The following is a 16,262-nucleotide window of genomic DNA, read 5'->3' as shown; positions in this document are numbered from 1 at the left end:
TTTGCAAGGAGCATAATTAAAAGAGACAACTTTTCCTTTTGCAGCATTAGTGCTGTACAAGATGGCTCTTTCAGCAACAAACGCCTGGGGGGGGGGTTTAAAGGTTCCCTTTCAACTTGCTTCAGTGCAGGCTTCGGCCTACACTCTGCTCCTCCTGCTGTCCCTGGGCTCTAACACTGCCAGTTGGTGCCCGGAAGTGCTGGCTGCACAGAGAAAAACATCCGCCAATGTGTCAGTGGGGTTCAGCAACACCAGCTGTTCCCCTGCTGTGTAGCCGGCATCGTGTCCTGCAAACGCCACGCAGACACAAAGCTGCAGCCAGTGCAGGCTTCAGCCTACACTCTGCTCCTCTGCTCCTCCTGCTGACCCTGGGCTCTAGCACTGCCAGTTGGTGCCCGGAAGTCCCGGCTGCACAGAGAAAAACACCCGCCAATGTGTCAGTGGGGTTCAGCAACGCCAGCTGTTCCCCTGCTGTGTAGCCGGCATCGTGTCCTGCAAATGCCACGCAGACACAACAGACCTCCAAATGCCTCCAGTGCAGTCTTCGGCCTACACTCTGCTCCCTCTACTCCTCCTGCTGTCCCTGGGCTCTAACACCGCCAGTTGGTGCCCGGAAGTGCTGGCTGCACAGAGAAAAACACCAGCCAATGTGTCAGTGGGGTTCAGTAACGCCAGCTGTTCCCCTGCTGTGTAGCCGGCATCGTGTCCTGCAAACGCCACGCAGACACAACAACTGAAATTGAAGGGAACCTGTCCCCCCCCCCCCAGGCGTTTGTATGTATAACAGCCACCTTGTACAGCAGTAATGCTGCATTTGTACAAGGTGGCTTATTAAGTTATTCTCCTTGCACACGTCGAACTCAACACATATAAAATGTCCCCCGATACCATTAAACCGTCCCTGAGGTGTTACTTTCATTTGTAATGACACGCAGCAACCCCCTTGGTAGCGCTGCCCATCTTCTGACATCATTGGTTGGCAGGCTGGCTGCGCCTGTGCGGCCGCCCTGCCCGACACAACGCCCCTCGGTGTCTTATTTATTTTGACTGCGAGGGTGTGATTGATGGGCATGAGCAGTGCATATCTTCGCCTGTCACTCATCTCCTTCCGCCTTCTTCTGACTGTGCGGCTTCATGGCCGTGGCATGCGATAAGGGATCAGCTGACGCCGCACAGTCTGAAGCAGGTGTAAGGACATAAGTGAGAAGCGAACATATTTACTGCGCAAGGCCATGAATCCCAGCCCCGCAGTGTGAATAAATGAAAAGACACTGCGGGGCTGGGATTCATGGGCATCGCGAACCGCACCGGCCGACATCAAATGATGTCAGAAGACGGGCAGCGCTAACAGCGCATGGCCATGGGATAACACAACAGCGCAGACTCCTGTACAGCAAAACACCACGCTCAGGAGGCTGCGCCCAGCACCAAGGTGGTATTTTTGACAGCTGTGCTGTGTCTCATTAAGAAGGAAAGTCCCGCCTCCAAGACAGTTTGACTGTATAAGGGGCTAAATTTTATACGTGATTCATTCAGCGTGTGCAAGGAACAAAATTAAAAGAGCAACCTTTTACTTGTGCAGCATTACTGCTGCACAAGGTGGCTCTTCTAGCTTGTAACACCTGAGGGGGGATTAAAGGTTACCTTTAAAATTGGTTCAATTAGGCTTCGGCCTACACTAGGCTCCTCCTGCTGTCCCTGGGCTCTAACACCGCCAGTTGGTGCCCGGAAGTGCTGGCTGCACAGAGAAAAACACCCGCCAATGTGTCAGTGGGGTTCAGCAACGCCAGCTGTTCCCCTGCTGTGTAGCCGGCAACGTGTCCTGCAAACGCCACGCAGACACAAAGCTGCCACCAGTGCAGGCTTCGGCCTACACTCTGCTCCTCTGCTCCTCCTGCTGACCCTGGGCTCTAACACCGCCAGTTGGAGCCCGGAAGTGCTGGCTGCACAGAGAAAAACACCGCCAATGTGTCAGTGGGGTTCAGCAACGCCAGCTGTTCCCCTGCTGTGTAGCCGGCATCGTGTCCTGCAAACGCCACGCAGACACAACAGACCTCCAAATGCCTCCAGTGCAGGCTTCGGCCTACACTCTGCTCCCTCTACTCCTCCTGCTGTCCCTGGGCTCTAACACCGCCAGTTGGTGTCCGGAAGTGCTGGCTGCACAGAGAAAAACACCAGCCAATGTGTCAGTGGGGTTCAGTAACGCCAGCTGTTCCCCTGCTGTGTAGCCAGCATCGTGTCCAGCAAACGCCACGCAGACACAACAACTGAAATTGAAGGGAACCTGTTCCCCCCCAGGCATTTGTATGTATAACAGCCACCTTGTACAGCAGTAATGCTGCATTTGTACAAGGTGGCTCATTAAGTTATTCTCCTTGCACACGTCAAACTCAACACATATAAAATGTGTCCCCCGATACCATAAAACCGTCCCTGAGGTGTGACTTTCCTTTGTAATGACACGTAACAACCCCCTTGGTAGCGCTGCCCGTCTTCTGACATCATTGGTTGGCAGGCTGGCTGCGCCTGTGCGGCCGCCCTGCCCGACACAATGCCCCTCGGTGTCTTATTTATTTTGACTGCGAGGGTGTGATTGATGGGCATGAGCAGTGCATATCTTCGCCTGTCACTCATCTCCTTCCGCCTTCTTCAGACTGTGCGGCTTCATGGCCGTGGCATGCGATAAGGGATCAGCTGACGCCGCACAGTCTGAAGCAGGTGTAAGGACATGAGTGAGAGGTGAACATATTTACTGCGCAAGGCCATGAATCCCAGCCCCGCAGTGTGAATAAATGAAAAGACACTGCGGGGCTGGGATTCATGGGCATCGCGAACCGCACCGGCCGACATCAAATGATGTCAGAAGACGGGCAGCGCTAACAGCGCATGGCCATGGGATAACACAACAGCGCAGACTCCTGTACAGCAAAACACCATGCTCAGGAGGCTGCGCCCAGCACCAAGGTGGTATTTTTGACAGCTGTGCTGCGTCTCATTAAGAAGGAAAGTCCCGCCTCCAAGACAGTTTGACTGTATAAGGGACTAAATTTTATACGTGTTTCATTCAGCGTGTGCAAGGAACAAAATTAAAAGAGCAACCTTTTACTTGTGCAGCATTACTGCTGCACAAGGTGGCTCTTCTAGTTTGTAACACCTGAGGGGGGATTAAAGGTTACCTTTAAAATTGGTTCAATTAGGCTTCGGCCTACACTAGGCTCCTCCTGCTGTCCCTGGGCTCTAACACCGCCAGTTGGTGAACGGAAGTGCTGGCTGCACAGAGAAAAACACCCGCCAATGTGTCAGTGGGGTTCAGCAACGCCAGCTGTTCCTCTGCTGTGTAGCCGGCATTGTGTCCTGCAAACGCCACGCAGACACAACAGACCTCCAAATGCCTCCAGTGCAGGCTTCGGCCTACACTCTGCTCCCCCTGCTGACCCTTTGCTCCAACACCGCTAGTTGGGGCTCTAGGAAAACAAGCTTGAATAGGTCCCCATCCTGGTTCCAGTACCGTCAGCTGGTTCCGGGTAGAGCCTTTGGCTTAGGTGCCTTCTTCTGGGTATCAGAGTTCCACCAACATCAGGTGGTCCTTGGCAGTGCTTTCAGGCACGGGTACCTCCTGCTTAGTAACCGGGTTCCAGTAACGTCAGCTGGTCCTCGGTAGTTCCATTGGCTCTTGGACCTTCGGCTACCCATCCGGGTTCCAGTACCGTCAGCTGGTTCTCGGCAGTGTCTTTTGCTCTTGTACCTTCTGCTCCCCATAAAGGTTCCAGTACCGTCAGCTGGTTCCGGGCAGAGCCTTTGGCTTAGGTGCCTCCTTCTGGGTAGCCGAGTTCCACCAACGTCAGGTGGTCCTTGGTAGTGCTTTCTGGCACGGGTACCTCCTGCTTAGTAACCGGGTTCCAGTAACGTCAGCTGGTCCTCGGTTGTTCCATTGGCTCTTGGACCTTCGGTAGCCATCCGAGTTCCAGTTCCATCAGCTGGTTCTCGGCATTTTCTCAGCCTTCTTGTACCTTCTGCTACATTTCCAAGTTCAAGACCCTAAAGACGACGACCCGGAAGACCACCCCTAAGATGATGACGACACCAGAGACGACAACCACTGAGATGACGACGACCCTGGAGACGATGACCCTGAAGACCACCCCGATGACGACGACGACCCCGGAGACGACGACCCTGGAGACGACGACATGGAAGACTGAGAAGCAGAAGAACAAGAGGCTGCAGAACAAAGAGTAGAAGAACATTAAGCATAACACTAAACATCAGAGCAAAAGATATTATCTAAATTATAAGCAGAAGAAGACTAAGCAGTGTATGGGGGTGAGTCCGTTCCTCCTCGTGGTGCCCCTGGATAAAGCCTGCTGCTGCAGGCCAAACTGAACGCGGACAAATCCTGTTGTAACTCTTTTGTGACAGGCAGAACGGAAGGTGTAATCTTCAAACTTTCATAGATAACAACTACAGGAATGCCTGTCACAAAAAAAAATATGATGAAGAAGTAGAATATGAAGAAGAATAATAGTTGAAAAAAAAGAATATGAAGAATGTAACAAAAAAAAAAAATAGGTAGCAGATGAAGAAGATGAATAAGGTGAAGAAGAAGTTGATGTCAAAGATGCTGCTGCTGAGGATGATGAAGAAGAAAGTGTGGGAGAAGTAAAAAAAAAGGAGAAGGGCGTGGAAGTAGTGAAACATCAATATCTGACAAAATAAAAAAAATATTCACATAGTCAATATCTTGGTAAATCCGAATGTCTTAAAAAAATTAAATAAAATTCCTGCTATTCTATTTGATTGGGCTAAACCTCTATGCCTTTAATGTCTCCACCACCTCCCCCAATACATCCTACATTATTCTTAGTTGTTTTCCTTCATGTAGAATGGACCTACAAGGAAAGAAAGGGTTTATTTTAATTCCGATATTTTCGTCCCATTGACTTGCATTGGTATCGGGTATCGGTATCGGCGAGATCCGATATTTTGCCGATATCGGCCGATCCAATCCGATACCGATACTTTCCGATATTGGAAGGTATCGCTCAACACTACTCACAAGTGATTCTCCACACAAAAATTGAGGCAAGCACAAGTGTGATTCACTTAACGACCAGTGTTTCTGTAAACAGCAAGCCTGTGAACTCTTATTACCTATCTGATGGCACCGAGAGCATGAGAAGGTTCTCCTGCTTACGGTGCCATCAGGTCCTGCAAGTTCACAGCCAATGAACTCACTTCACCTTTCTGACGTCAATGCGAGTGCCATGAGAAAATTTCCCAGTAAAGGCTAAGTATACAGTTGCGAGCAGATAGTAATAGCCTGGGAAGCTCCATGGGTATTACCCCCTTCCCAGGCTATAAACATCGGCCCCCAGCTGTCGGCTTTCTCTCTACTGGGTACAAAAATTGGAGCCATTTTTCTTAAGATGGCCGGTGGCTTAGGGCCTTTTATTTATATATGGAATGGTGACAACGCAAAGCTCCCTGTCATCTATTGTATAAACAAGTGTTAGGGATATCAGGGAGAGCCACCGAGGAGCGGGGGCGCCACATTGTGTTCAAGAGGGTGCCAAACTCCGTTGGCAGGCAGGGATTACTCTAGGGATATGCTATAGCTGTCCCATTGTTCCTAGAGACACAGATTATTGTTGGAGTGTGTACTAGACAGATTTTGTGTGGTGGCGGTTTTCATTTAGAATTCCTTGGTTGGTTATATACTGTATTGATAGTGCATGGTTTTTTGTACGGTATGTGTTTTGTAGGGGTATAATCTGGAAACTCTACTTAGTGTCATAATTAGGGAATTCTAGGGATAGAAGGGAGAGCCGCTGATGAGCGGGGGTGCCACATTGCGTTCAAGAGGGTGCCAACCTCCGCTGATAGGTAGGGTTAAGGTAGGGGTGGAAAGGGTGAAATATGCATATCTATACCCCAACCTACCTATGATCTGGTCTAGTATGGTGGGTCAACAGTGACCTGGTGTTACATTATTGTTTTTATATTTGGTTTGGTTTTTTGAATAAACTTCATAGATTTGTATGGTATTAGTTTATTGTGAGCCCCTTACAAAAATTGTGCGGAAGCCCAAAAAATACTCTTTTATTAATTAAATACATGTACAGTACTTTGCACACACACTGCACTAATTGTATTTGTCACTGACATCTGCGGTTTATATCTATCTATTCTATAGGTATTTACTGTATGTAATCCATCTCTTCTATCCTGTCGGCTCCTGCAGTGATTTTACAGTACACGGCAAATGAATTGCTGGCTTTTCTTCTGTGTTATATATACATATACACTCACCGGCCACTTTATTAGGTACACCTGTCCAACTTCTTGTTAACACTTAATTTCTAATCAGCCAATCACATGGCGGCAACTCAGTGCATTTAGGCATGTAGACATGGTCAAGACAATCTCCTGCAGTTCAAACCGAGCATCAGTATGGGGAAGAAAGGTGATTTGAGTGCCTTTGAACGTGGCATGGTTGTTGGTGCCAGAAGGGCTGGTCTGAGTATTTCAGAAACTGCTGATCTACTGGGATTTTCACGCACAACCATCTCTAGGGTTTACAGAGAATGGTCCGAAAAAGAAAAAAAATCCAGTGAGCGGCAGTTCTGTGGGCGGAAATGCCTTGTTGATGCCAGAGGTCAGAGGAGAATGGGCAGACTGGTTCGAGCTGATAGAAAGGCAACAGTGACTCAAATCGCCACCCGTTACAACCAAGGTAGGCCTAAGAGCATCTCTGAACGCACAGTGCGTCGAACTTTGAGGCAGATGGGCTACAGCAGCAGAAGACCACACCGGGTACCACTCCTTTCAGCTAAGAACAGGAAACTGAGGCTACAATTTGTACAAGCTCATCGAAATTGGACAGTAGAAGATTGGAAAAACGTTGCTTGGTCTGATGAGTCTCGATTTCTGCTGCGACATTCGGATGGTAGGGTCAGAATTTGGCATAAACAACATGAAAGCATGGATCCATCCTGCCTTGTATGGAGCATCTTTGGGATGTGCAGCCGACAAATCTGCGGCAACTGTGTGATGCCATCATGTCAATATGGACCAAAATCTCTGAGGAATGCTTCCAGCACCTTGTTGAATCTATGCCACGAAGAATTGAGGCAGTTCTGAAGGCAAAAGGGGGTCCAACCCGTTACTAGCATGGTGTACCTAATAAAGTGGCCGGTGAGTGTATGTGTGTGTCACTGACATCTATGTACTCTATGTGTATATACAGTTGTTCTCAAACATTTACATACCCAGGCAGAATGTTTGCTTTCTTGGCCTTTTTTCAGAGAATATGAATAACACCAAAACTTTAATTACACTTATGGTTAGTGGTTTGGTGAAGCCATTTGTTGTCAAACGACTGTGTTTTCATAATGACAACCCAAAACATCCAAATGACCCTGAATAAATAAAACAATACCTTGATATCTGCGATCTGATGTCTTATTTCAGATAAATCCATGTTTTTCTTATAAGTAAATTACCTCTTCCAGGCTCTGGGGAGGAAGCTGCCTGGAAAATAATTCTGCCTCCGAAAATTATTTTAAATAAAAGGGGGAGTTACCAGTGTGAGACAAGTAACTAACACAGAACAGGAGAACTTTGTCGTCTTGCAAAAACATTTTTGGTGGGTCTCCGATATCTGCTCTATTGTAACAATATTGCCTGTCTGCCTATGAGATGGAAGCTGAGAGGAACCTGCAGATGTGTCAGGTACAATCACACACAGCTCCGCAGTGAGATCAGGAGAGCAGAGAGCGGCCATTACACATCATACGGGTAACTCCTTTCATGTAAAATAATCTCCAGAGGCAGTGTCCTCCCCAGAGCCTGGAAGAGGTCATTCACATAAAGATGATTTCTCAACAAAAAGGCATTAGATATGAGATATACAGGTAGGACTTTTTTTCCCTTTAAAGTGAATCTGTCACCAGGTCTTTGCTACCTCATCAGACAGAGGCATGATGTAGGAAGAAAAATCCTGATTTCAATGATGTATTGCTTAGGCCTCTTTCACACTAGCCTATTTTGCAATCCGTCGTAATCCGTCGTTTTGGGCAAAAAATGGATTCTGCAAATGTGCTTGCAGGATGCGTTTTTTGCCCATTGACTTGTAGTGCCGACTGATCGCAACGTCGTGCACTGGATCCGCCGTGTTTTGCGGACCGTCGGCACGAAAAAAACATTCAAGCGAACGTTTTTTCATGCGTTGGATCCGCCATTTCTGACCGCGCATGCGTTGCCGGAACTCCGCCCCCTCCTCCCCGGACTTTAGACTGGGAAGCAGATGCGTTGAAAAGCTGCATCCGCTGCCCATGTCGTGCCACATTTTCACAACGTGCGTTGGTACGTCGGTTCCATGCATAGCGACGGACCCGTACCGACGCTACTGTGAAAGAGGCCTTAGTTTATTGGGTGCAACTGTTGGGGGTATGGACACAAGCAGGAGCTGAACCAGTCCACATCACAGCTTTCTTGTACACTGTCTAATGACAGTAAGCTGCTTATCAGTGTAGGGGGCGTGGTCAGGCCATTTGGCACGAGGGAGCTGGTCTGAGCAATGATAATCTCTTGGTGATAAAACCTTAACTGTATGGAAACAACAACGCATGGCCTAAAAAGTGACACATCCCTGAAATCAGTTTCTCAGCCCCTACCTCATGCTGTCCTAAGATTATGTAGTAAAAAACTGATGGCAGATTCCCTTTAAGTTTATTTACCCCATTTCATAGCCGGCCATATAGCATCATGAGGTGGCCTCACCTGTCATGATATATTCACCAAAGCAGTAATGGTGCTGCAGGAATCATGCACTTTTTACCATGAAGATTTTGATGTGATTGCAATTGTAGTTTCATTAAAAAAAAAAATAAATAACAAGTATGCACACATATTCCTGGAACTGTGGAAAACTGCATGGTACCATAGGTAAAATATTGTTTTAGGGGCTATGATTTTCCTCATCAAAATGACTAGGGCTTATTACAATGTCATAAAGCAGTGTGTCCTAGACACCATGTTGTAAATCACATTAACTACAGTTCAGCATTAGGCCTCTGTGCTCACGTACAGCTGTGTGTGAATATGACCTTAGAGTAATAACATTCCTGATACAATAAAAGAAAACTCACATACGACAACAGTTCATTGAATGCGGCGGCAATTTCAACAGAATAGGAAATAAGTGGCCACGAGACACTATGTGCTGCTTATCTCCAGGGGAAGCAAAGGGAGCAGAAGGAAATAATTAATCCTGCATAATCCATTTTCACTGAAGATCTCAGGGGTCAGTGCCTCGGGGATAGCTGATTTACATACAACTGTGCAGGTTTAGCTTTTTAAAATGATCAGTTTAAAATCAATATTTAATATCAAATGTGAAAACTTTCAAAAAAGGAGTATTCATCTATTCTGATATGGACATATAAAGTAAGTACACCAGGTACATCAGGTCTAACAAATCTCTTTAATAATGCATTGTAGGGTGAAGTATGGTGACAGACTTATCTTAAAAACAGATTGTTTCAGACATGTCAAGATAAATTGCTGAGAACAGTAGTTTGCAAGTGGAAAGATTATAATTAGGGAATTCTTCAAATACAATGTATAACCATAGTCCCTGCTGTTTGCTAAAAAGCAACTTAAATATAGAGATAACGTGTCTTGATGTGTCATTCACATTAGCAGCAGGTGCTGGTGGCAGTATACATGTTCAGCTCTCCCAGGCCACTAATGGACTGAAGGCTCTGAGTAGTAACCGCTGTTTACATTTCTATTTCATAAATAATATTCAGGAAAATAAGCAACTTTGTTATATATCTTATTAGAGACATTTGCTTCTCTTACCTCCTGGATTGTTTTTTTTAGTCTCAATTCATACGTACAATCTGTAAAATCTGTATTCAGTGAAGACAGATTTCCTCAATAACGAGATGACAGTTTAGTGCAGATATTCTGCTGCAAGTTCTCCTGAAAACTTCTCCATAGAATGTTGTAAGCACCAACTGTCATCTCCTATCTCAGTAATGGGAAAGTCTGTACTCACTGAAGACAGGTTTTTATCTGTGAAAGGAGAATTCTGAGAATGAAAGTTCCGTCCAGGAGGAGAAAGACGCAGATTTCTCTGCTAAGATATATTACAAAGTTGCTTATTGCTGATTTATCAAAAAAAGAAAAACGATGGTTACTCTTTTAAGCGATGTGGCAATGATAACTTGTGCGTATTTTTATATTTGCAAAGAGATAAGGACGATCCTCCCGGGATTTCTGGAGGAAATACTGAAGTGGGAACGTCTTATCAGGTCGGAATAGTCCATGTGACTTAGGACTAAAAGGGAAGCGTGTGTTTAACGTGACAGTCATTGGATGTTCCTAAGTCTCCATATGTTTAATGATGGAGTCCTACCCATTATTTACGTGCCCATACTCCTGCGATGTACTCGGTCAGTGTTCACTGCTCTTTGGGCTTTATATTCATGAAGACAGAAGACTAAGATGAACGGGACTACAAATGATCCTCAGAATTAGGTGAGGAGAAACATTCGGCCGTGCGTTATCTGGGGGTCCCAGACCACCGTGTGCGGAGGCAATGTGTGACTGTGCTCTTCCAATACACTGAGCTGCAGCACTCCATGTATGACTTCCCTGTGCTCTGTTTAGAGCAGCAATGAATTTTGCATTCTCATCAGCATTCAGCTTGATACTGGCTTTCCGCCATCTGTGTAAACACACAAAATAAGTTTACACAGTTGTAAACACTTGTAGCACAGTTTAAGCTATTTCTCCCATAGGAGCCAATGCATTCTAATATATATGCAAGCAGAAATATTTATAAGCAGAGGACAATTCTTATATTCTAGGTATAGCCATAATAATCAATGTCCTAAGGAAAGATTATTTTCTTTGAGGAGTCACAAACTACTAATAAGACGAAGAGTCACTGAATGGTGGGGAGCCCAATTACTGCTCTCCATGGAGACCACAGAGAAACATTTTATTCTCATTTTGACAATAGAATGAATCGTACGGCTGCTTTTGACTGGTTTTACATACAGAATTTAGCTGATTTTGCAAGGAGGCCTGATAAAAATCCATAGTAAAATATTGTAAAATCTGCATATATAATGTTTTGGCTTGCTATGTTTTTTGTGGTGCTTATCGCAAAATGCAGAGCGCTCTAGATTTATCGTACCAGACTGCCCCCTGGGGTGAGTATAATATAACTTATTTTTCTTCACTTGCAGGTCGGACCGGGGGCTTATCTACAGCATGAGGCTGGTTTCACACGTCAGTGGCTCCGGTACGTGAGGTGACAGTTTCCTCATGTACCGGAGCCACTGACACACGTAGACACATTGAAATCAATGCATCTGTGCAGATGTCATTGATTTTTTGCGGACCGTGTCTCCGTGTGCCAAACACGGAGACATGTCAGTGTTCGTGGGAGCGCACGTATTACACGGACCCATTAAAGTCAATGGGTCCGTGTAAAACACGTACCGCACACGGACGTTGTCCGTGTGCAGTCCGTGTGCCGTGCAGGAGACAGCGCTACAGTAAGCGATGTCCCCCCCACGTGGTGCTGAAGCCGCCATTCATATCTTCTCTGCAGCAGCGTTTGCTGTAGAGAAGATATGAATAATCCTTTTTTTTTTTGTTTCTTGTGTTTAGCATAAAGATCCATGTCCCCAACCCCCTCCCACCCCCTGTGCGCCCGCCCGCTGTTATTAAAATACTCACCTGCCTCCCTCGCAGTGTCCTGTCCTGGCCGCAGCTTCTCCTGTATGCGGTCACGTGGGGCCGCCCATTACAGAAATGAATATGTGGCTCCACCCCTATGGGAGGTGGAGCCGCATATTCATGACTGTAATCGGCGGCCCCACGTGACCGCATACAGTAGAAGGTGCAGACAGGACACTGCGAGGGAGGCGGGTGAGTATTTTAATAACAGCGGGTGGGCGCACAGGGGGTGGGAGGGGGGTGGGGACAGGGATCTTAATGTTAAACACCAGAAAAAAAAAAAAAAAAGGATTATTCATATCTTCTCTACAGCAAACGCTGCTGCAGAGAAGATATGAATGGTGGCTTCAGCACCACGTGGGGGGGACAGCGCTTATCTCTAGCGCTGTCTCCTGCACGGTGCGTGGTACCCAGTCGGCACACGGGCGGCACACGTGTGCCACACTGATGTGCCACAGAAACGCACGGGCACACGGACACGGATAATTTTCTGGACGTGTGAGACTGGCCTTATAGAATGCTGGAGATAAGCCCTGAAAGGCAGTGGCCGCACCTTATAGCGGCAAAATCTGCTGACAGGTTCCCGTTAAGGCATTTTTCACTACACAACTATATAAAAAGATTTGCAAGTAGAACTAAAAAAATATTACCAAAATGTATGTAAAAAGATCATAAAATACCATTTAAACTGCAAATGGTATTTTCATGCGTGTTTAAATGCTAGAAAAAAATTTGCAAAGATGTTTTGTCTTTGTGCCAACAGATGGTTAACCCCTTCACGCCACAGCCCATTTTCATTTTTGCATTTCTGTTTTTTGCTCCCCTTTCTTCCCAGAGCTATTTTTTTTTTATTTTTCAGTCAATATGGCCTTATGAGGCTTGCTTTTTGCGGGATGAGTTGTACTTTTGAACAACACCGTTGGTTTTACCATATCATGTACTGGAAAACAGGAAAATAATTCCAAGTGCCATAAAATAGCAAAAAAGTGCAATTCCACAACTGTTTTTTGGATTTTTTTTACCATGTTCAACAAATGCTAAAACTGACCTGCAATTATGAGTCTACAGGTCATTTCATTACTAGTGATGAGCGAATATACTCGTTATTCGAGATTTCTCGAGCATGCTCGAGATTTAGTTTTCCTTGCCGCAGCTGAATGATTTACATCTGTTAGCCAGCATAAGTACATGTGGGGGTTGCCTGGTTGCTAGAAAACACTCACATGTACTTATGCTGGCTAACAGATGTAAATCATGCAGCTGCGGCAAGAAAAACTAAAACTCCGAGCACTAAAAAATACTTGGAGGACCCCCGAGTATGCTCGAGAATTCTCGAGTAACGAGTATATTCTCTCATCACTAGTCATTACAAGTTCATAGACACCAAACATGTCTGGAGTCTTTTTTATTTAAGTGGTAAAAAAAAATCCAAATTGTGGTTAAAAAAAAAAATTGCGTCATTTTCTGAGACCCATAACGTCTCCATTTTTCATGATCTCGGGTTCGGATAGGGCTTATTTTTTGCGTGTCGAGCTGACATTTTTAATGAAACCATTTTTATGTGGATACGATCATTTGATCGCATTTGATTATTGCATTTTAATGCAATGTTTTGGTGACAAAAAAAAACGTAATTCTGGCATTTTGACTTTTTTTCTCGCTGCGCCATTTACTGATCAGATTAATACTTTTTATATCTTGATAGATTGGATGATTCTGAACGTAGCGATACCATACACGTGTATTTTTTTAGGTTTTTTTATTGTTTTATTTTGAATAGAGCGAAAGTGGGGTGATTTAAACTTTTAACTTTTTTAACTATTTTTAACAACTTTTTTTTTTACTTTTTTTACTTTTCACTTATTTGAAGAGTCTCCATGGGAGACTAGAAGCTATGATAATCCAAAGGTCTCTGCTACACACAGGTGATGATCAGATCGCCTGTTTGTAGCAGAAATGCTCAATTGCTATGAGTGCTGACAACCGTAGAGGTCTGCTGGAGACTTTTGATTGTCATACTGACCCATCGGTGACCCGCAACCACGTGGCAGGGTCACCGATGGGCAGGATTTCCGACTCACTTCTGGTAAGTGCAAGTTAAATGCCTGTGTCAGAGATTGACAGTGGCATTTAACAGGTTAACAACCATGGGTGGATTGTGATTCAACCTGCGGCTGTTAGAGGCACATGTCTGCTGTTCAAAACAGCTGACATGTACCGGGAAAGATGTGGGCTCAGAGCCGGAGCCTACATCAAATGGAAGGACATGACATGCGCAGTACATGTATGGTGCATGTCATGTAGGTGTTAAAGGCCAATTAGTAACCAAATGAAATACAAAAAGCTATAAATACTAGACATGGAAAGGAAAAAAGATACAATGGTGGCTCAGTGATTAGCACTGCAGCCTTGCAGCACTCGGGTCCTGGGTTCCAATGCCAGCAAGGACAACACCTGCAAACAGTTTGTATGTTCTCCCAAGTGTTTGTGTGGGTTTCCTGTGGGTTCTTGGGTTTACTTCCACACATACTGAAAGGGAATTTAGATTGTGAGCCCCATTGGGGACAGAGAGAATAATGTCTGTAAGTTCCTGGCGCTATACAAGTATGATAAATACAGTAAATAGATGATGGGGAGAGAACTAGATGATAATGATAGATTTTTAGTCACTGGTAGTAAACATAAAAAAAGTGAGCTAAAGATGATGTTATAGACACTGATAAATGTTCTGATATTGCAGAATATATCAACAAACCATCAAATTCTCAAAAGATACATAAAATCAATGTAATCTGTTCTATTTGTCCCCACAGTGATGTGCACAGCTTTAGTATTTGTATGTTCAGGGTTTAGGTGAGCATAAGATTTCTTATAGTGACAGTCTAAACTAATATAATGAAAAGTTATAAAGCACAAGACATAAATATCACAAATGGCTTTCCTACCTAGCATTTTGACAGTCTGTTTGTTATTCTTGTCCCTGTGAGAGACACTTGGTCCTAGAGAGTCCATCTTCCTTCTCCACAATTTCCTTCCAATAAGGCTGTACAGAACAGTGAGGCAGAAGACAGGCAAGAAGAAGAAGACACTTGATGTCCACACCATGATGGTGAGGAGTCCAGACTTGACTGCATACTCTGTTGCTTTACATTCATTTGTTTCTAGAGGATTGGTCCCATTCTCATGTTCAACCCCGACCAAGACAAAGATAGGTCCAGCACTAACAAAAGATACTGCCCAAAGAACAAATATGACCAGTTTCACTCTGCCCTTGGTGATGACCACCTTAGCTTTCAGAGGAAAACAGATGGCAAAATATCTCTCCACACTTAGAGCGGTGATATTCAGAATTGTGGAGTAAGTGCAACTTTCACTGATGAATTGGAACAGCTTGCAAAGAAGGCTTCCAAAATTCCAAGGTCTATATTGCCAGAGCTTGTACAAGTCAAGTGGCATGCAGAGAAAGATGAGAAGGTCTGAGAATGCCATGCTAGAGAGATAAAGGTTAGTTGTAGTCCTCATATCCTTGTACTTAGACACCACTAACATAGTCATGATATTACCAAATATCCCAATAATAAACAGGAGAACACAAACCACAGTTATTCCAGTAAGGACTGGAATTGGGAAAAGATAAATGGGGTCTTCTGGCCAGGTAGAATTATAGTAAAAACCCTTAGTTATATTGTCTGAATATCTTTCACTGGACATGGTTCTCACCTGGCCATAAATAAAGTTGGGGGATGTTCTCACCATGAAGCTTCCAAACAAGCATATGACATTTCTTCATTTCCACTGGAGAATTATATGTTGACCTTTAGAGAAATTCAGCTATTGAACATATCAGTGTACAGGTGCAAGCTTGAAGAATCTGGTCTACAAATCATCACCTTTTATAGAGTGATCTAATGTGCCCAAAATCATAGGCACTGAGGACTGCAGTGTAGGCTTTATCCAAGAAAAAATTAAGGTCTGAATTCCATTTTATGGTAGATCTGGAAAAAAAAAAGGAAATAGGTGTTCTCTTGAATTTCTGGTCCACATAACATATTTCCTTGGGCATTCTTCATTAAGGGTCTAGTCTTGTAAATTCTCCTCAGAGATGACGTGGAAACTTGGAGAGCAATAGAAGAGTTCCTTGTGGTCAAGTCTCATCTTTCCTTTGCTGGGTAATAGAAGAGTTCTCTGTATCCCAGCAGCTAGACTTGTATGAAGAAGCTGGAGAAGGGATCACAGACAGGATCCTCAGCACGCCCCTGCTCCCTCCCATATACTAGAATGCTGTGTGCCTGCTTACAGGTTACAGAGCTCTAGGAACTCTCAGCCTGTGCAGGATGCTGAAGAAGCTTCACACCAGACAGATCTGCTATGTTATTAGCTGGGGTTTATTTTTTCTAGAAAAATGTATTCTATTCCATACACGTGCATTCATATTTATTTTATCTATTGCACGTGTGGAGTGTATGTTAGAACCAAATATTGCCAATGTGAAGATAGATATGAGA

At 44.8% G+C, this 16,262-nt stretch overlaps 1 protein-coding gene across 1 annotated transcript in view; it reads right to left on the bottom strand.

Moving 5' to 3' along the window:
• The window catches only part of GHSR (growth hormone secretagogue receptor), a 59,329-nt gene extending 43,361 nt beyond the window's left edge, over nt 1-15,968 (bottom strand). The window contains exon 1 of the mRNA XM_077290524.1: nt 14,703-15,968. Within this exon, the coding sequence (XP_077146639.1) occupies nt 14,703-15,513 (811 nt within the window). The 5' untranslated portion in view covers nt 15,514-15,968. The remainder of the gene's footprint in view (nt 1-14,702) is intronic.
• Nucleotides 15,969-16,262: the final 294 nt, after the last annotated feature.

The sequence above is a fragment of the Ranitomeya variabilis genome, chromosome 2, assembly GCF_051348905.1.
Source record: "Ranitomeya variabilis isolate aRanVar5 chromosome 2, aRanVar5.hap1, whole genome shotgun sequence".
NCBI classification, from domain to species: domain Eukaryota; kingdom Metazoa; phylum Chordata; class Amphibia; order Anura; family Dendrobatidae; genus Ranitomeya; species Ranitomeya variabilis.
This window is presented reverse-complemented; position numbering and strand designations above follow the sequence as displayed.